General features: G+C 41.0%; 1 protein-coding gene across 1 annotated transcript in view; it reads right to left on the reverse strand.

Annotated features, from left to right (window-relative positions):
- LOC102291469 overlaps nt 1–22,632 on the reverse strand; it is a 38,149-nt gene that overhangs the window by 5,128 nt on the left and 10,389 nt on the right. Inside the window, exon 2 of the mRNA XM_042219614.1 lies at nt 2,074–2,199. Within this exon, the coding sequence (XP_042075548.1) occupies nt 2,074–2,199 (126 nt within the window). The remainder of the gene's footprint in view (nt 1–2,073; nt 2,200–22,632) is intronic.

The raw sequence follows: 22,632 nt of genomic DNA on the forward strand, positions 1-22,632 counted from the left end.
CTCTATTCACTTGGTAACATTTTACAGACTTACATGCAGATTTAAAATATCTGATTAGAGCGCTGGTAGACTGCCTACTGGATAGCTTGGCAGTTTTGTGCCTGATAGCACAGTTCACAGCTTACCAGGCCTATTGTTTCACCACACACACGCACGCACACACAAACATGTTGACATGCTCATCTGTCACTAGGAAAACCGCCACAGGCTGTGGCCTTGGCACAAAGACATTCTCCGAGCTGAGTGAAGATGCTCAGAGCCAAGATGCACCCAGTCAAAATGTTAAGAATTTCACATGCCAGAATCGACAAGCACAAGCGTTGATTTGAGGAGAAATGATGTTGAAGCAGCACTGTTGATACACATGACAAAGATGCTTTACGGGTTTTTGACAGCTTTAAAAACTCCCTGCTTGGTTGTGTTGTTAGTGCTTTGAAAATCTAAAGAAATAAACAAATTACTAAAAATTATTTAGCATATATATATATATATGGTCGGCAGCCTTATGAAATTTCCCCTTGTGGGACTAATAAAGGTATATCAAATCAAATATATATATATGTATACATATATATATGTGTGTGTGTATACATATATATGTATACATATATATGTATACATATATATGTATACATATATATGTATACACACACACATATATATATGTATACATATATATATATTTGATTTGATATACCTTTATTAGTCCCACAAGGGGAAATTTCATAAGGCTGCCGACCATATATATATATATATGCTAAATAATTTTTAGTAATTTGTTTATTTCTTTAGATTTTCAAAGCACTAACAACACAACCAAGCAGGGAGTTTTTAAAGCTGTCAAAAACCCGTAAAGCATCTTTGTCATGTGTATCAACAGTGCTGCTTCAACATCATTTCTCCTCAAATCAACGCTTGTGCTTGTCGATTCTGGCATGTGAAATTCTTAACATTTTGACTGGGTGCATCTTGGCTCTGAGCATCTTCACTCAGCTCGGAGAATGTCTTTGTGCCAAGGCCACAGCCTGTGGCGGTTTTCCTAGTGACAGATGAGCATGTCAACATGTTTGTGTGTGCGTGCGTGTGTGTGGTGAAACAATAGGCCTGGTAAGCTGTGAACTGTGCTATCAGGCACAAAACTGCCAAGCTATCCAGTAGGCAGTCTACCAGCGCTCTAATCAGATATTTTAAATCTGCATGTAAGTCTGTAAAATGTTACCAAGTGAATAGAGGTGCACCTGAGGGGACACACAAACAAAACTTTTGAAACACTTTTTTATTGGTCTACATCGTTCAGCCTCGAATTACCCTCACCTACAACAGCAAAGAGTGAAAAATAATGACAACAGAGAACTGCGACATGCGAATCTAAATGTGTTCGTCCTGTCTCCAGGCCTGTTGGCAAAGGGCAGCTCAGCTGTAGCAGGCAGACTGTGTGAACAGCAGACTATGAACATCTCTCCACAGGCCATACCAAGGTGTCTAATCCAGGAAACGCTGTGAACACACACCCTGTGGGCTCCCACAGTGCACCATGCAGCCGAGATCCAACCATAGCACTGCAACGAAACCATCCGTCTCACCTAGTGTGTCTAATGTAAAGTTAGAAAAGTCTTCCATTTTTTTGACACATAAAAAATATGCTAAGATAAGATTACTCAGTTTGTATTCTTATACAGATCAGCTCAATGACTCATTTATTGAGGGATGAATATTAAATTAGGTGCAAATAAGGATTACATTTAAAGTGTAATATAGCTAGGCAGTTTTAAGATCTTGGACACAACGCTTATTTCTTTGCATGCATTAGATTAAGACTGTTGGAAAATTTTGATATCTTCATGAATGTCCAAAGAAGCATTTTAAAGATGCTTCGTGGATTTGTAAAATGAGTAAAGCTGGTTATTAAATTGTCTTGAATTTTTAGTTGTTAAATATGAATAAACCAGTCTAAACTAGTGATATTTAATGAAATGCTGACTTTTTTACTGAACAGAAGGGTGACTTTATTAAAAAAAAAAATGTGCAGAGATAAATTTATCAATAATTCGTTTACACATTTCAGCACTTTACCTGAAGAAATATTGCCAGCTCGTCTACGAGTGTGTCTGCTGTCCAGCACCTGTCAAAGCAGCTGAGTGTCACCCACATCACAGGGTGTTGCAAAATGACAGCTCCCAATGTCTGCAAAGATGAAGCCTCGGGAAGGAAAAAAAAACAAAAAAACAGGACAGATCTAAATTTCATACTCCCAAGTATATCAAAGTGACTCCTGTCAGCATTGCATCAAAGCAGAGAAACAGGAACTGTTCATTTTTACAGCTCGGAGTGGGACTGTGGAGGGGCTTTCTTGTAGGGGGGGAAACAGGCTGGGAAGGTGAGTACCGTAAATTATGCTGGGTGACTTACAGGGAAAACGATGACAATGAAAAGCACCTTGTCAAAAATCCCCTTGTTTGGAAGTATGACAGCGGAGTGAAAATGAGGTCCTGACACAGGGTGAAGGGAGACAAAAAAAGTCGGTTTCCACAGATCGAGTTTCTTTATGTTGAAAAGCTGCATCCGTGTGGACTTCATCTGACACTGCAAGTCTGCTGGTGACAGTGCTGCCTGCATGGTGCAACACTGTGGTAACACCTGTGATTTCGTCTTAGATCTTTTCAGGAAATTCTGTTTCATCAGTTGCGTTTTTTTTCCCTTTTCTTTTTTTTGGGATGTAGCCAATACTGGTAAAAATATCAATCTGACTCAAATATGAAAGTGTGGATTACAATTTACAACAGATTTTTTCATTGTTTTATTTGAAGGGGCCGTTTTTGTGGAGCAGAAAACAAGTGCAGACAAAAAAAAAAGAGATCAGAGCTAAACACAAAATAACATTGACAATTACCATGGGGCAAGCCTTTTTACCTAAGAAAGCTGAATAAACAAGTGAGTGTCTTTGCCTCTATAGGCCTACAGTGCTACAAGATACAGAGATACAACTTGTGCGGAGATGACAAATATTGAGACTTGAGGCTAAAAGAAAACCAAGGCAACCAAAATCTGGTTTTGTCCCAGGGCCAAAGCCTGCACTGCACTGTGGGCCACTTCTGATTTCTGCACTAGCTGGTGTAACGCAACCAGCCATGCATTAGCATTGGCCCTCCAGTTAGAGCGGGCTCTTAGGATCCTGTCACCCGAACTTATCATACACTCTTGTTTTTCATGCACACACGGCAGACGCAAAAAACAAACATGGAAGAGCAGCTTGCTAGCTTGCTTTTACTGGACACAGATCTCTTTGAGCTTCCTGTTGTCTTCACCAAGCTGATCTAACATTTTTAGAAACATTTAATCCTGCTCAGACCGCTAAAGCATCTCCAGCAGGGCTGCTCCTCTACACAACATAAAAGCTTGAATCTACCTGAATATAAAGCTGCCCCATCTCCCTCACCACTTAGAGGGGGGGCCTGAGCTAGAATACAAAGTTCAACAACTGTGAAGAAGGAACTATTAAAGAGGACACACAAAGCAGTGACCTTGACTGACAAGTGCTCTTCATTCTGGCCATAAACAGCAGTGGGGCCTGATAAGTGTTCACCGGTGCGGGAAGTAATGACCTATCCGTCAGCAGTGGTTGGGCTGTGTGAGGTAGTATAAATGGAACATACATAATGTACAGCAATAATACCAGCACGCTCACAGCCTAATGTATTATCATTATTCTTGGGGACCAGGGTTTTTTCCCCCCTCCTCTAACCCCGAACAGCGTGCCTCAACAAGGCGGTTAAATGCCTTCCGGCCACGATAATTTTATTCTAATCTTTGTTCCATATTATAATTTTCATGGTCAGAAATACACCAGGAAGCAACAGCACGTTTCTATCAAGGGCTAAACAGAACACAGGTCATAACTGGGGGTTTTATGTGACTGTATAACCACTCGTTCTCAGTGCACCAGTCAATTTACGATAAGAATGGAGAAAGCAGTAAATTTATGTGTGATGGCCCATCTCAAACAACATCGTTATGTGCTGAACTAGCTTCCGATAGCATAGCTGAACCTTCTTAAAAAAGGTTATTGGAAATTCCAATATTTCCAACATTAAGGTACATTATCAAATTTTACTACAAAGTTAAAATAAGTTTGGGGGGAAAAAAACAAAACACCTGGCGGTTATGTAAAAGCTTCAACCTAATACAAATAATTCAAGTTAAAGGCCATTACTGAACACAGAAACTCCATCAACATCCTGTAGTACATACAGCTCATCATACTCAAATGTAATTATAGACAGACACCAGCGTGAGGAGGTACACTGCTGACAGAGTCACCACTGGACAGAACAGAGTCACTTCCTTCTCAGCTGATTATGCAAGTCTGCATTTACTGCAGACTAACGTGCACAGTATCAAACATTACACATCTTCAGCAGACAGATAGGAGCTGAAAAGTTAGACTGAATGTAAAAAACAAAAAACAAAACAATGAGTGATTTCTTAGCCTGCAGGGAAAAGTGAATATAAGACTACAGCCAGTTAGCTTAAACTAGCTTAAAAAATCCACTGCGTTGTGAAATTTTGATGATTTTGATACACATCATTCTTGACATTGTTGGATCATCTCATGCTTACTATCCCAGAAAGACTTTTTTTTTTTACATATAAAATAAAGTTACTATCGCAAACAGTCAGAAGCAACTCCTGGCAATCTTAGTTAGCACTCAGAATTAGATGCATCTGATCCTTTTAATCTAAAATGTATTTGAGAGAAGATTTCTTGAATTATTTTATGCCAGTTATGTGCTACAAGCCAGCAGGGAGCCAGACGATCAGTTCAACAACACCTGTGGTACTCAAGCTTTATGACAATAAAGCTTGAGTATTTATACTGCATAGTGCCAAATCACAACAACAGGCGCCTCAAAGCACTTTATGTTATTATATTATTATTTAAGATAAAGACTCTACAAAAATACAGAGAAAACATCAACAATCAGACTATCCACTGTTATCAAAAATCTGGCAAAAGCGGGAGGGAAAAACTCTCTTTTAACAGGAAGAAATCTCCAACAGAATCAGGCTCACGAAGGAGCAGCCATCTGCCGTGACCAGTTAGAGTTGAGGGAAGGGAGAGAGGACAAAAGCTACGCTGCGGAACACAGTCAGAAATTCATAATTATGAATGACTTAGTGCACAGTGGTGCATAAACAGATAGAGTCAAAAGATGTGTGTGAAGGAAGAAACACTTCCCAGTGCATCATGGGAAGCCCCCAGAAGTCCAAAACTATTCAGCGTAACTAAGGAAGGACTCAGGTTTGTTCTCGACATTGTAGGGCACCAACAGACTGTACATAAAAAATGGACAGCTTCAGGTCTGAAACATGAAGAAATGTTTTGTTTTAAGCCTCATTAGCCAAAAGCATTCCACTTAGCAACACAATGAAGAACGTATGAACCTTGATAACCAAGATAGCTACCTCTAGAATTAGCAGACCAACCCTTTAAATATGGTCACACCTAGTTTCAAAAGATTAAGATGCGACAACCAAAATTTATAACTTGAGGTAGTTATGTTAAATTCCTCATTCGTTCATTACATGGTGGCTGCTTCCATCTTTGATATAGAGTCTAAGGACCACGTTTCAGTTTCTTATTTCCTAAAAAGGCAGAAAATTGTTGTATCACTCAAAGCTGCTGTAGTGGATATATAACATTTTTAAGAGACTATGACAAAAGTTTGTCTGATTAATAGCTTCAGATTAGTATAATCAACTTCAAGGAGTGGAGCATTAGCATTAATCTATTCATCGTGAGTCAAATGAGTCAACAGTAAAGTATTTTGTTTCTTTCACGGCAGAATATTGAACAAAACTTATCACATCCCAAAATATACCTAGTGATAGCTTATTCTGTCTAGTTGCTGTACTAGTTGTGCTGAGAATAATAATGTAACGCCATTAATTAGCAGGCATTTCTGAGGCCTCCCACACACATATCGCATCAAAGTCACAGCCAGTGTCCTTATCCAAAACTCATTTCTACTCCACAAAAACACGGATATGCAGTGCTACTACGCAACTTAACATTCCTGTAATGCTGCATATCACAGAAATCAATTCCCAGATACATTTTCTAAAATACAGAAAGGGCAGTAGTTAAAATGTTGACTGTAAAAAAAAAAGTAGCTGTAATGGTTTTAGCAATGAGAATATTCTTGTCACATTTAAGCATTACAAATCTTGCGTGCATTCCCGTCTCATCTCTCCCAGGTATCCCTACAGAGCAGAGAAAAATGAAGGATGCCTCTAAAGCTTGGAGACAGTAATCTCCCCAGTGGAGGTCAAATCTAACATGGCAGGTTAGTGTCTGTGGAGATTGACAGCCTCGAGAAATACTGCTGCCAGGCACCCACAATGCACAGTGACAGTGAACACCTCCCAGGAAAAAGGCTGGTTACCAAGCCTTATAGAGCGACTGTCAGAGGGCGCCTGTTGTCAGAGCTGCTGCCAACTCTGCACTGACAGACTCTGTCAACCTATCTCTATCATATCGAAGCCATCTCAATCATGCGAACACCAAGCTGATCTAACCTGAACACATCTTTATCAGAAGCGTTCGCAGGCAACATTTATTCTTCCTGCATTTAAACCGTTTTCATCCAACAGGAATTTATCCACAGTTGAACAATTGAACATTTGCAGTTTCCAGTTTCTCAAATTGTAGAATTTGCTAATCTTTCTCTGTCAAAATGCAAATTAAGCAACATATCATCAAAATAAACTAGATTTTTTTCATTTTGTACGTTAATTCTGCAGTTAATTAAAAAAGACAACATAATCATTTTGCTCCATGTAAACATGTATATAGAATATAAGTGCCATAATATATGTTGTTTACTGATACTCTGTAGAGAAATGCTGTACAGCAGACCACTAATTGCATGAACTATGTTATCTTACAGGCTTGTGCTGTCTGCGTTTCATAAACAAAGGCTGACAGATCATGCCCTAAACCAGTGACCCTGCTGTGAGCATATGCACTAATGCAAGGTCACACTGGAGACTGGCCACATGAGGAGAAAACAGCCATCTAATTTGCTTTGTGAGCCCAGCAGACAAACTCCTGATGTAGTCATCACAGGCTGCTATAACATGTCAGTGTGTTAAATGGGAACCTTTTTCATTAGGAGCCCTAATAAGTGTCCCATGTATGAAACAGAGATTCCTTTCTCTTTTATGTCTGAGGCAGAAAAAAAATGACAAGGAGAATTTCGCTGCCAAAAACATGTTACACTCTCGGCGTCGAGGAGGCTTTGTTGGCTCTCACAGTGCTCAGCTGTGTACAAAAGCATAGCAGCTGATTTTCATAATGACAGGTGGCCATCTTTAAAATAATAATACCAGCCACAAACAACCGTGGTTGGCCTATTTAGCAATTGATAAAAGAACATCGCAACAGCTTCTGGTCCCCTTGGGGTCTAAATACTGATATAAAATCTATATAAATGAGTGAAGGTTGAGGAACCATGACTTTTAAATAGAAGCAATATTTTAGATATTATACATAAAGATACATGTTTTTGCAATATATTTCTGCAGAACAGCTGTTACAGATAAGGAAGTGTCACTGGTTTGATAAACATGGGTGGAGGTTGAGTGTTGATGGCAGCATGCTATAAAGGAGGGGGTGATGGTGGTTGAGAGAGAGGGGGTGGGTTATTGAATCCAGAAAAGACAGGCAGACGTACAGACAAACAGACCTATAGCCTGACGCCGTTCCCCCTCATCCTCTGCTTGCCCTTTGTCATGCACCCTCCTCACCTCCAGAGCTGTCACTGGCTTGTCAGAACCAATCACAGGATGCCATGCTGTCTGCCAGCCATGTACCAGTTTGGACAGGATGACATCAAATTTCTGGTGCTACGTGTCAAGGACCATATGAAAACAGATGTCCTCATTACTGGGTTGCCCCGTGCTTTAGACTACTTATTCAACTTTTCACAGATCAGGGGATTAAGGAACATCACAAGGTTTTTTAACTCTAATCGTATTATTCGTTCAAGTTAATGTTAAAATATTGGAAAAAAAACAATTAAATAGCGTTTGCCATAAATAATATTGTCTTTTACGTTGATGGTGTAAGACTAAGGAGAGAAAAACAGCAAACTAAAATCCAGTCAAAGCCCGCTCACACTGTGATAAAACGGTTACATGTCCAAGCCCAGTGTTATGCATATATGAGGCCCTCTGAGATCCAGCATGACAAAACTAACTTTATTGAATAGGACAGATCGCTGCTTGTCTGACTGACTTAATCTGTTTGATTGAGCAACGGGATGCCTTCGGCTTCACAAGTCCTTCAAAGGCCGCAGATTCTGCAAGTGTGAAAAAAGAGGGAGGAGAAAAAAAAGAAAAAATATCCCCCTACAACCCTTCTTCTGCAACAGACATGCACACATACACACAGCAGTGCAGCTTTTGGAGGGCTTATTTATGAGCTTTAAACATCTTATTCATTGCCCTACCACCCAAGCCTTTTTCAGATCATCAGCCTCTGACAAAGACTGCAAGCTTGGAAAATCTGTCATCTGTCAGCGTCATTGATTAGGAGCAGAACTCTGGGCGGATGATGAGGCTTCACTGCAGCCAGCCGTTGAGAAGTAATAAAGGGCAGAGTTGAAGAGTATGTCCCCCCCCCCCACAATAATACTGCCGCTGCAATTTTCCTCTAGAATCAATAGCGTGCCACATTACAGAGCCATACATTCATTTCCTCATGCTTCACGATCTTATTATGGGAATCCAACTTTCCACTCCGCCCCCTTTTTTCACCCAGCCGTCCACACACAAAGCAGAACTCAGCTATCATTGTGCTTGATCTGAATTTTATTTAGAGCTCCATATGCTTCTCCAGCCTCCTCTCAAAGCCCGGTGTTGATGCTTGGCCTCTCTTGGCCCGTTAACCATTAAAAGAGGGGCCACTCTGTCACTGCACTGCTTATTGTGAGCCTAGGAGGTTAAGAGACAAAAGTGTGAGATCATGAATGAGTGGCTGGCAGTCTATTGGAGGTTGCCGCAGATCTGAAATGAGAAACTGCACCTGATGCATGCATTTTGAAAGAGAACTGGGGGTTATTTTGTCTCCCCGAGTGCCCCATTAAACGCAACGACTGGCACGCCTATCAACACCTCGGCAAAGGAGAGGCTCGTCGGTGTGGCGCCGTGGACTTATGGGATTTGCTTATTGTTTCTCTGCTGCTGTCTGAACTAAATGCAGCTAAATACCTACTGAGATCTCCTGGCTGCTATGAGCATCCAGACTAACATTCAGCTAAACACGAGACAACAGAGGAGCTGGATGAAACCCCAGAGATACTCTACACCTCACGGCGGGGACAAAGCACCAGAATTGTCCTTCTGCTGTTTCAGGTCCTGCTCTGCACACACATTTCTCTACACTTTCTCCCCTCAAAATACCCAAAGCCATGTCTCTCAGTCTCCAGGTCCCCCCTTAGTGACAATTTGTCCACATCAGAGAACCATCATCTCTAACAAGATCTGACTCGTGACACACAGATGGGGAGGGGCTGGACACGGGCAGTGCTAGCGCTGGGTGCCTGCCTGCCCTGGGGCTACAGAAAAACGCCATGCTCAGACTGCCGTGTGAGAGAACACAACTGCTTTCTGCTAAACTCTGCTTTTCCACCATAAGCTCTACCAGCCCACAGCCGGCATCACTGGGCCATTACAAATGAATGAGATGCAATAAAATGTCAAGAAAAAACAACAAAAAGGGAATGCTACTCTTTATATTACTAAACACAAGAAACTGAAATGTAATATACAGCCTAAAAGTGCAGAAAACAATTTTTAATCATGACATTTGTCACACTAAGACCTTTAAAGTTATTCATAGCTGTTAACAAGCTTAGCGAGTGCTACAAAGAACAACAGACTGCATTATAACACAAGGAACTTCATTACTGCAAGAAGAGAAAAGATTTTCAAAGCATCCAAACACAATAAGCCTGTGACCAAGCAGTAAGTCATGTGAAATAAGCTTTGTATTGTGACAGAAAGAACAGACCCTATCAGGCCCTCATTTCTTCATCTGTCAACCCACACACGGGAAGAGCCGGGAAAATTTTTTCTTTGGTGCCTTAAGGCAACTGTCATTAACTCTGCCATCAACATCATCCAGAAGTTTCACGAGTTTGCTAGAATATCATAAATAATGTCAACTTCCATCTCTAAACAAGACCTTTTTAGTAATGGCATTATATTGCCTGCATATGTTGGTTTAATGTCGGGTTACACAAAGACCCTCGGATATGCACTTTCCATTATTCTGACGACATCTAAATGCTTCGACTTCATGTTTGAATGAGCGCATGAGGTCGGATCTCGTTAGATCATGTCTAACATGTCTTTCACAAAGAAGTCCAAACTTCATGCAGGCATACACAAAATTACAACACAGAGACTTAGGCCATTGCTACCTACAGCGGGCGTCACCGTGGGCTGTCGTCTGTGCGTTTGTCTCTTGAATTTTACGAGTCACTCAGGTCAATAAAGAGCAAGACTGTATGGAGAATGCACTAAACAGCTATAAGGAACATTATCGTTCAAAGTGAGCGATGTGTGAATGCCAGATTGATGAACACAACAACGGTGTACATCTCACACAGACACACACTGAACTTATTTTTACACCCCCACACGTGTGGACTCGCAGCCTCTCTGTTCCGGTCAAGTGCTTCAGCCAGGACAACAACGTATGCAATTAGGTCATGCTGGTCAGTGTCACCCACACGGGGGACAACAGTCATTATGAATTTCAAATAAAAGTTAAATCGTACCAGGAAAGAGGACAGTATTCCTCTGGACAATTTCCTAAGTAACAAAACAGAAAAATAAATTGCAGAATACACATTTTACATGATATGAATAAAATTTTAATTTGATGGGCTTAGCCGGTACCAATCTTTTTCGTATCAGCGTAAAAAATCATAACAACCTAACAACAATCCTTCCTTTCTGTTTCTTATCTTTCTATTTGATTTCTCAGTAAGATCATCACTGCATCATCACTCTGGAAACCTACATATTAAATATAAATGCAGAGCAATAAAATCAGTGTTATTAAAAACCCAAAATAAGCAGAAATATCTAGTTTTGAATGAATCTGCTTTTGCTCCAAACGCATGAAATTGTTGCATTTTTTTTTTTACTAAAATGTATTCATGTAGTCCCAGCCAATCTTCTTAGTCCAAGCCAAGTAACGAACAATGATCTCTTTATTTCTGTGTTTCACTATGATTGCAAAGTGGGAGAGGCGGCAGGTTTAGGACAGCCGCAAACAATAAGACCGACCACAGAATCACAGGAGTTATGTTATGGCTGTTTCAACTGTTTTTTTTAGAGAATTCATGATTATATCCACATTTGGTATGTCAAAAAAGCACAGTGCAAGTGCAACCAGAAAAGTTGTGGCGTATAACATGTGTGTAAAACAGTTGATGGGAACAGCAGGGTAATAAGAAATATTAGCTAAGTTAACAGTTATAGGTCTTTTGGCCTGGCACTGGTCAACTTGTGCACAGCGTGCTTACAAGCTTGCAATACCCTGGCAGAAACCTTGAGCATCCATGAGCCTCAAATTAACAGGAATTTTCCTTCTGCACTCCTGGCTGCCAACCATGGACTCCCACCAACACCAGCAACACCTTTTTCATGCAAGTAAAATGGAAATTAAAGACAAAATTGTGTTGCTTTTAATTACCAACATACATTTGAAACTCTTAGAGTTAAGCAGCTCACTCAAGCAGTGCACAAAACTAAAACAAATCAACATTTTGATGCTCCTAATAATGTTTCCCGTCTTTACTACCATGCGATATTTTCATGCTTCCACTCTCCTGCAGTACCCCCCAACCCTGCTGGCTGCTCTCACATTCTCACCTCACTCTCCTGGCCCTCTGGCCCTAATCCCTGGCTCTGGCTCTTGACAACCTCACCCACTGAGCTACAGATTGGCCGGCACACAATGCCCCAGATCCTCATTCACCAACACAATGCACTCACCGGCCATACACCTTCCCTTCTCTTTAACTCTCTGACCACATCCCTTCTGTCCAATCCCTCATTTTTCTTTCCCCTTCATTCATTCTCTTCGTTCATTTAATTTCCTCAAGCTCTCTCCAAGTCTGTCTCTCTTGCTCCGACTCTGTCTTTCTGCCAACTTGGTGGCGACTGGTGGGGCAAAACACAGAAACCGTCTCCCGCCTGGTTTCATTGCAGGGCATCGTGAGCAGGACGAGCCAGACCTCACAAAGCCATTGCAGAGTGAAACAAAGGTTGTGTGCTCCATCATTCAAACCGGGGCCACTCCGACAGCTGCCTCCGCCACGCTCACACTGACAAACGGCCAGAAAAACAGATGGTTTGTGCATTCATGACCAGTTTAGTGGAAGCCCAGGAGTCACCCCCATTCAAGGGGAGGGTTTTTGTCAGCTATTCCGTGATAAAGCTTTTCAGTCTGGTAGAAAATTAGAAATGCATTTTAAAATTGTCCCTTAATTATTGAGGTCATCCCGGCCCCATGGAGGAGAGAGGAAAGAGCTGAGGCTCTGGCTTTGTGACACATGACTGATCTGAAAAGATGGGCTGCCTCATTTCACTTTTTGAATCCTGCCAACACATTAACATACATTTGTCAGTTGCTTCTGAAGAGCAGATGCATTGAATGTTAGAAGCTAGCTATCCTCCGAGGAGAGAAAGTTCATCATCTCAACATCTGATCAATACTGACACTGAAATCGTTCCCCCCACTGAAAATTAGCTTAATAAAGAATACTCCCCCTCGTTAGGTCAATTAGGTACTTTTTTCATACCTGCAATGCATTCATGCTTTCTTGTGAGGGACCCGTGCTGTTCCCTTATCGGGACTTTCTCATCTTCTGTCAGTCACAACGACACATGCAAGCACATCTGCATAGCGTTGATAGCTGAAGAGTGTGACCAAGCTCTGAGTCTTACACCACCTCCTCACTTTTAAACTCATTTAGATTAAAAATGGCCCAAGAAAAGAGAGAAGTAGACCCTTACCTTTCAGCCCAGCTCAGTCCTGGGTAAGCTTTGTCTGTTCTAAAAGCCTTTATTTAAAGTATACAATATGGAGTTCATATGAATTTCAACCCTTAAAGAATGAAATTCAAACAGGCAAGGATAGCATGTGTAATATTTGACATTTCACAACTTTAGACAATACATAAACAAGTATATGAGACTGAGACAACCACAATAATGGTGTATGTCATGTCATTAAAGAGAGCTTAACAATTTCTTTAAAGCACTGAGGCGTGAACCATAGTGGGGCTTCTGAGCATCATCATCAAGCTGTTGGCAAGACACCCCAAAAAAGTCATTTCCAATTGCGAGAGAAAGCATTCACCATGTTGAACTATATCATACACAACACTGTTTACACAAATTAGCTGAAGTGCCAGCCAAAGTGACACTGACTAAACTTACTTTGTTTGGTCCTCCGTATAAAATTAGTTTCACGTCTCCCAGCGCCTAACAACGCAGGGAGAATGGCTGAGCAGATATGAATTAAAGATAATGCCAAGCCACAGCACGTCTGTCTCTGCCTCGAAACCATCTGGACGTTCAATATTACATCCTCGTCTACACTTTTCACACTGATCAGGATCACAGTTCTTTGACGTGTCCCCGTGATGCCCATTCGTGGTTGCTGACTGAACACATTTGTCGAGGTATCACTCTTGTTCTTGAGGTAGTCATGCGACGGCCTTTACAGAAGTTGTCTGTTTGAGAAGTCACAGCTGGAGCAGAGATAAGAGCCGCTAACCTACAAAAACATCATGTTAAAGTAATTTCATTAGATGTAAAATTTGCTATATTTTAAGAAATAGACACGCTAAAATATTAGCTTTGTTTTATGATGTGATAAAATGGTTAAAATTTTGGTGTCAAAGAAAAGTGACCCGAGAACTGGAAGCATAACTTAACCGCTTTGTGATCTAACATGTTGTGATCCTATTAATAATCATGCAGGCTCAGCATCATTGCACTGGACTGGTAGAGGCAAATTAACATAATCATTGTCTTCATTAGCATAATTTCTGTGCTAGTTTGTCTGTGTTACTTACTGTAACGTATAGCACAATAGAGACACCCAGCAGAATGCTACAAGCTGCAGATAACAGCAAACCACAGACTCTCACTGAGCTGTGAGAGAGCCACACACTATGATACAAACACAGATACACCTTTGCATAAACACAGTTACACACACTTCAAACACATGAAGCCGATTGCACCCTGACAGCTTTGTTTCCACTTAAGCACTGCCCTCCTCTGACTGTCCAAGGAAGTGCATAGAGTCCATACAGCGGCACAGCTACTCATCAGCGCTGCTCCGAGTCATTACACTCTTTAAAGCAAAGATGATTTCAAGATTAATTTTATTGCTGGTAAAGAGCCTGCAGAAGGTGGATGAGCGGAGTCCTCCCCACCCCATTCTCATCCCCCCCATCACCACCACATCCAGTGCCATTTGTTGTTGGACTGCACCCCTTTGGCACCAGACAGGAATCACTTCCTCAGAACATGATGTGGGAGGTGTTCAAAGATAGACGCTGACAGAAATCTGCTGCCGTTGCCAAAAGCGCTGGCATTTCCACGACACAAGCAGTGACTCTCAGACGGATGTGATCCGATCAAATAGACGTGATAAAAACGTGTGAATTTGGACAAAAAATAGCAATCAGATTGAATAAATACAAGCTAGAGGTGGGCATAAACAACCTGAAAAATAACTCACAGTATGTTGCTATGCTGCAAACAAAAAAGTATCTTTCAACAGGAAAAATATATCTTATTTGCCAGCGTAGCCCTTTGGTTAGATTCTGACTGGTGGTGTTGTTATTTTAAGCTCAACCAGCTGGTAACTTGATGATACTCAAAGTTGTTTAGTGGCCAAAAACGGATACATTTTCCATCTTTTTTTCCAAGCCTGTACAAACTGCTCTTCAGCATTTAAGCAGAAAGTAATTAAACTCCCAGTAGACTCTAATCAGCATTCATGAGTGGCATCAGCTCTAAGTATGATATACAGTACAGCCCCTGTCAAGGTGATTTCTCACCTCTCACCATTTCCTCCAACAGCTCTCACCATGGCCATCACACACACACACACACACACACACACACACACACACACACACACACACACACACACACAGCTGTTGTGTGCTTGTCCCTCCCAAATTAATACCCACAAGTGAAACCGTGACCTGCAGAAGGCAGCCCCGACCCGCCGTCCCAGAGCGACTCAGTGGATCCACCCCCTGAGCACGTGGCTCTGTCTGTCTTCCCCTACTCTCCCACCCACCCCCAAAGACTGAGCAAGGACAAGAGCTTGCAAGAGATGAATAAGGTAATCGCTGGCACGGTACTATAAAGCGTAGGCGTGCGTGATAAAAGATCGCTGATTTGTTTGTTAAGCAAATTAAAAACAACTGAAGTTCTTTAATTTTTTTCTGATTATTTCTTTACTCCATACTTCTCCTCACAAAAGGAGCAGTTGTGGAAGTCCTGAAGGATTGCACCCTGGCTAGACCACAGAAAATAAAAGAGACTCAAGGCTTCAGAGACAATAATGGACCTTGTCTGTACAGTCACCAAATGGCTACTGCTTGGTTAGCTGCAAGCTCCATTTTGGGACCTTTGGTTCCCACATTTAATTAAAAATCCATTATCACCTCTCAGCATAGCGAGCAGCACTTCAGCCTATACTATACAGATCTGCACTCCTAATTGGCCTTAAATGGCTAAATTTATTTTCATGCAACCGGACTTCAAGTTTTCTTAAAGGGGAAGTCAAACTATTGCAAGTAGCTTGGACTCGTTTTTAAAAAATAACCCCCCCTTGGCAAAAGTGCACCAGTGTTACAACAAATGATTCTCAGGTATTAGAGTGTAGACACACACCGCAACAGACCTTGTGGCAGACCTTGCAGGCAAACTGTTTTTAGGTGATGCATTAATATTCAGAAGGTGATGTTGCCAAAGCACCTTGAGCAGATGCACACTGGCACACACTGATGGTCTGAGTGAGCAGCTGAAGAGGGAACAATGCAAAAGGAAAAGGATAGATAATTCAAAAATAAAACAAAAGGAAAAAAATCCAATTAAAACAAAAGACTGAGTAAAGAAACCAAAATGACGACTTGGGATAAAGCAAAAAAATAAAAAAAAAGAAGAGGAAAATGAGCTCTCCTTCATATTCCAGCACTGCTCTCCTTCATTGTTACCTCGACGATTGCGGCCAGGCCCCAGCTCCCCTGGCAGAACCTAAGTGGCTTGCTGGCATATGGTGTAACCTCCATTTGAGTGCTAAAAGCTGGATATTGTTTTTGTGGAGCAGATGTTGGCGGGCATGGCAAAAGGCACAGCTGACTGGGCTACGCAGCTGGAAACAGTGTATGTGACCCACATACAGGGGGAGCAGTAGTCAACTGAGAGCCACAACCTTAATGGAGAATAGCGAGACATAATATGAAGTTTGTCCCTCTGTTGTCTTTACAAGCATGAAGTTGAAAATAAAGCCAGTTTAGCTGTTTTTAGCTTGTATTCTATTGCTTTTTCTGCTGTTAATTACTCCCTGATAGCGTGAATACTATCCAAGCAACTTGATGACTGCTGCACTCTAATTGTAGCTGTAGTGGTAACCTAGAGATGAAAGGATCTGATTTTAATCTAATGCCTCAATTGTGACGTTACAGTAGATGGCTGAAATGTGTCAGGAAGAAGCCTCGATCAGGTCAAAATCAGACTCACAGGTTGATGAGAGTTTATTTCTATGACCGCTTTAATTTGGGGAGTTTTATTCAGGCTAATCACAGCAGGATGGAAAACAGCCTCAGCTCTCTGTGCCTCCAAATAATACAGAAACCACCATGTTTTAAATTGGAATTAAATGAGCTTTCATGCCTAGATTTGAGCTAATGAAAACGAAACGAGGACACTTAAGAGTCCTGACCAATTTCTCAAACCCAGAAGTGTCCTGGTGCCAAAAGTGGACAAATGAAGATTATGCTGAGATTATAATAAGGATGCCAAAGCCATTATCCAGTCTACTTTGACAAATGCTGTGCCTTTCTGTGAGCAGATGGGACCTAGAGTTTGGGTGGGGAAACAGGCAGAGTATCCTTCACCCAGTTGGCTAGAAAAGACTAGGATAAACGGCAAGCCGGGACACCGTCAAGAATCCCCAACATTACATGTAATTTTGTGTCTGAGTGCTTAAGTTCTGTTAATTTCGCTCTGTTTGATGAAAACTGACCTGCTAATGCAACAATCAACACTGTAATAGCACGCAGTTATTTATTTTGAGTCATTCTGCATCATTTCATGTCTGTTTATTATCAATGTAATATTAAAAAAAGGATTTTATGATGTTTGCAGGATCTCAGCGATCCCCCGCTGATGTCCGCCAACGCGAGCCCAAAGCCACAGACTGAACAGAGCGTTTTGGTTTCACCCTTTTAATTACGAGTGTGTTAAATGCTGTAAAGGCAAAACAAACTGACCAGAGGCTGCAACAAAGCCTGTTTTCCCTGGTGAAAAGGATTAGAATGGCCTGTCACTCATCAGGGTCACGAAGTGCAGGGGCACTACTTAAAAAGTCATTTAGAGAATTAAGATGCCCCCAATCGGGCGAAAACACCACGCTAAATAAAACAGCAAATAAGTGCCCAGCACAGCCTTGAGGCGTCCGCTGTTGCCACTGTTGACCTGTCTCCTGCAAACTATTTTGTTTTGAAGGTCTAAATCTGCTCTGGCCTGTTTAATCTCTCACGGAGGTCTCATTAATTAAGAGGTTTCTGACGGCACACTGATTCCCTCAGAGGGAAAAGCAAAATATGGCCACACCTTTATGCGCTCTAATGAGAACCGTGATTCCCTTTGGCTGGGTTTAGCTACATTTGTTCAGGAGCTCCTACAAACAATAGAAAAAGTGCCTATCTCAATATTTACAATGCAGGTGTCCTCTTTGAAGCTTGCCCCTGACCAAAGGACCTAGGACTGAAAAATCACCTGCAGCAATACGGGATGACAGAGAACAGATGAAAACATACTTTTCACAACGCGATCTGTAATAATTACCACACAATTACCTCCGATTACTGCTGTATTTTCTGCCTGCTGCATATATTATTGTTTTGCTACCTGGAGGCCACAATGTTAAAAAAGCTAGCAAGGAGTCGCACAAATTAATCCACAATTAATTTGTTTTTGAGAAATCCCTTAACCCTCCATCGGCCAAATTTCCCACAGACCTGATGGACTTACTCTGTAATTCTGACTGTAAAAGGAAAACATGTAATTCTCATCTTTCAGGAACCATTTGATTTTTTTTCCTCCAGCCCAAAACTGGTTGAGGAACAAAGTAATGTGAAGCACACATGGTAAAATCTATCCAGAGCCGATTCTTTCTGTCTGTGTACACATAGCAATACCTTACAAATACCTTGTGCTGCTGTGACACACTGAAAATGCCCGTAAAGGTCGCCTTCTTTCCCAAACTGTTTGAATTTGGCCTCTAGCACAAACGGCAGTGGAGTAACAGCCATTTAAAGAGTGCTTGTAAAATAGGCCCACCAGGTAAATAAAGGGTCACTGATGTACAACTGTCTTGGTTACTAAATGACTTAATATGACTTAATTCGTAATTTATGATATACTGATCAATCAGTAAGAGGAAGCAAGGTTAGACCTGAAAGCTTGGGGTTAGTGTGACTCATGACTTTTTAGATGTAGACACCTTCACAAAGGGTACAGTGAAGCAGCACTCCAGTGATGCAGGTCTGTATCTACCCATTAAGATGGATAATCTGAGCAGGTTACACAGATTATATCCAGATTACTAAGCACTGCTCCTGCCGCTGATCGTCTTCACAGCGGCTCGGAGGACACACTTATGGACACTCAGGGCCTCTGGGACTGAAATCATCGGATAGCGAGATATAGAACTGCTCGAGCTGCTTATACAGAAAAGGTGGACAGTGGGCACGTGAGCACCAGCTGGTTTAGTATGCTGTGCTGTCAATGAGGGGGAAATGTGAGACCTGCAACACACATCATCAAAAAAAATCAAAAAATATCTTTAAAAGAACTACAAAAGGTCATCAACACCACACAAGTTTAAGTTACACTGAAAAGCTATTTTTCTAGCTCATTAGTTTGTTTAGCTCATACAGGATTTACTATTAATTGCCCAATTTATAAATGCAACTTGCAAAAAACGACATGCGATAATTTTCTTTGACAAGGATCATTTTTACAGTAAAGGTTCTTTAGGACAAATGGGATGATTTATGTTTATTTTTTACAGTTGAAGTTAGTTACATTTTATTCGTTTTATTTTGCATTTCAAACTCAGATTCTAATAGTCTATTTCTATAAGAAATTGTAGTTGATGCTATGCTTTGAAATGCACATTTAACAGTGTTTTAAATCATCTCTGGGGTGTCTTAATTAAGAACTGTTTGAAATACCTCCTGAATAAACGGTAACCTGTCAGCACCTGACACTGGTAAATACTGCACTTGATCCAGGAGTTTCTCCATAGGATCAGTGTGGGCTGATGCACTATGGCAGTGTGCTGTGCTGAGAGTGACATCCTGATTCCTGAGCTTCTGCATGAGTCAGTCCCATCCTTCCATCTCTCGTGCAGGCCTCAGCCCTCACGTCTCATATCAGCCTGACTTTGATGGACACATGGTCCCCCTGTGCTTGGCAGGACGGTCTTTTGAGGAACTTGAACAAAAATGGCAACAGTGATCGGGTCGACACTCTTCCCCGCCCCCTTACACAAAATAAAAGAAAAAAAGAAAATTGCACAGCGTTTTTTCACTAGGTGATGGTTCGTGAAGAAAGACCCGAGCACTTCAACTTACAATCACCTTGACAACATTGGTAAAAGTTATTTGTATTTATATCTATCATATAAAAAGTTAGGTGAACATATACAATGATAAATACCTGACAGAAAACAAACTGCTGCTGTATCTATCAAAATAACTGCAGTGTTATTCAGTTAGTGTAACAAATAGATGTGCAGCAGACTATAAACACTCTACCTCACGGGTCTGAGCATAACTTGGATCGATTGTGCACTCAGAACATAATTGCCAACACATCACATACAGTGCTAAAACTCTTCATACTCTTAATTCAGCATGGCGGCACACTTGACTGAAGCAAGGTCTACTCCTTCGCCAACAGACAAAGGGAGTCCTTCACTACGTCTGTGTCAGTCTGCTCATCCCATTATATCCACTCTGCTGCTCCCAGTCATCAGCTATGACGAGCCTTCACCTGAGTTGACAGGTGACTGTCCTGAGGCAGCGCAGCGCCCAACAGGGGAGCCTTAACCTGCCAACTATCTGTCAGTTTCCCAAAACCAGCTCTGTCATGTCATCTCCTCCATGCCAATCACGGTGACACATCAAGTTTGTGTCAGGAAACAGTGTTGAAGATTACAATCTAATACAACACTGCCCTGAGCAAATGGGAGGGGCAGGCAATTATTATGACACGGCGATGGTAATGTAAATGTTGGCAGGTCACATGAAAATAATTACAAACAGGACATTTCTTCCTAAAGGTTTGACTTTTGTCTGTGCAGTATGAGGGGTGATGATTCCAGAGGGCAAATTCATAAGAACATAAAAGATTCAACACAAAGATAAAGACAAAGATGGACGTTATTCAAATATCATCTTCATGCTTCATACTTTGCTTCCATGTAGCCAGACTTTCTGGCTTTTTTCACTCATTTTCAGTTCGGTCCTTGTGCCTTACCGTTTTCATAGGAGTGGTCTTTGTTTGTTTAATAAGCCACTTTATCGTGACCTGAATCATTCAAGCATGAAAAGATACCCAACTCAACCAGACTCGTGCCTACACATCTACTTTCAAGCTAATTAGAACTGCACCAACTTTTGCCTAATATATTATATTTCCATTTATTCCATTTATTTCCCATTTCAAAAGTCGCTCCACCTATTTCCCATTTTCCTAGCAACACATAAAAACATTAGGGGCGGTTCAAGACTTTCACGCATAACAAAACATCAAACTATATCCCTGTTGGTACAATAATAATTGACTTATAATTGAATTAACTGAAAGAAAATTGATCAGTAATTGGTGTGTTAGTATGTCAACCATATAAATTATTTGGAAAGCACCAAAAACCTCTAAGACAAATTCTAAAATAAAAGTAGGGTGAATATTTTAACATCTACATTCACAGAGTGACTTGAAGTATGACTCCTAGTGAATGCTAATATATCCCAGTATCTGTTCATTACCTGAAAACAATTTTGTTAATTCAGTGTAACTGCTGTGTCTTAAATCTCACTGATCCATATTTACACTTGCTAATTTGAGTGCATTCACGCTTAAAAACAAAAGCGGGTATCAAAAAATTGATGCTGTACACTTCTTACCCTCAATGTTCACCATCTTGGCTACACAATGGAAAAAAAGTAACTACCAACTGAAGGATTGCTTGGTAAGTCCAGAGACAGTATTAAAATATGGATATAGATTCCAAAGCATAAAAACAAAGACAGAATGGAAACAACTTTGACCTGCATTCTACATAAAGACCACCAGATAGCGATGGCTAAAAACCTTTTGGTCCCAACAGATGTCAGTGGGAAACATCTTTCTGTCCTGACCTTTGTAAACACTTTCCTGTTGGCTTTATGGGCACAGTAACTCATTTGGGTCATACAGAATTCAAACTATGAATATTTTATGAAATTTGGTCAACCTGTGCTTCAAAATGGAGAATTATCTGTGTCGTGAAAGCGGACACCCATTGGCTAATGGGTGACTAACGAGTGACTTAAGTGTGGCTCAAGTCTTTAGCCAATGAGCCGCTTCTCATCATCATATCTGGTTTTGTAGCCAATGGTGATGGCAGAAATGTTCCTCAGAAGGTTTAAACTGCCTGTGGGTGCAGTCTGACCACCGCAACCTTTTTTTTGGTGTTTTAGTTTGTTAATCCTTTGCCTTCAGTGTGGAAGAGAGGATTGACAACCTGTAAATATTTGCAAAAATGCAACAGATGCAAAATGCACATGACAATCATGTTCAAAAATAAAATCTATAATTTTGCATAATTGTCTAACTTTATAATCTGGATGTAAGGAAGTGTAGGCCTGGTAGGTAAGTAAGAGATGTAACTATGCAAGTTAGTAAGATTAGGTTTTCCAGCCAAAAATGGCTCTTGAATGAAGGTGACATTATTTTGTGAATTACTATTTGCAATTTGATGAAATATATTTTATATCTGTATCTGTGCACTTCTCATTGTGACTCCCCAAACTCTCACATTTCTGTTGTCCTTTGTTTCTGACTAGACTGAGATTCATTTGCAGAATGGTAAAGGTTGAACTGACCTAGCCCTGTAATCACCGATTTTTGGGTGCTGGGGGGGAGCAAAGCAGTCTGTGCCATATGGCTAACGATCACAATAATAAATCAATTTTAGGCACCCCGTCATAATTTATCTAAGATATTATGAATTTTTCCATTCAGTTG

This window comes from Haplochromis burtoni, unplaced genomic scaffold (genome assembly GCF_018398535.1).
Source record: "Haplochromis burtoni strain Fernald_Lab_line unplaced genomic scaffold, NCSU_Asbu1 Contig_1, whole genome shotgun sequence".
NCBI classification, from domain to species: domain Eukaryota; kingdom Metazoa; phylum Chordata; class Actinopteri; order Cichliformes; family Cichlidae; genus Haplochromis; species Haplochromis burtoni.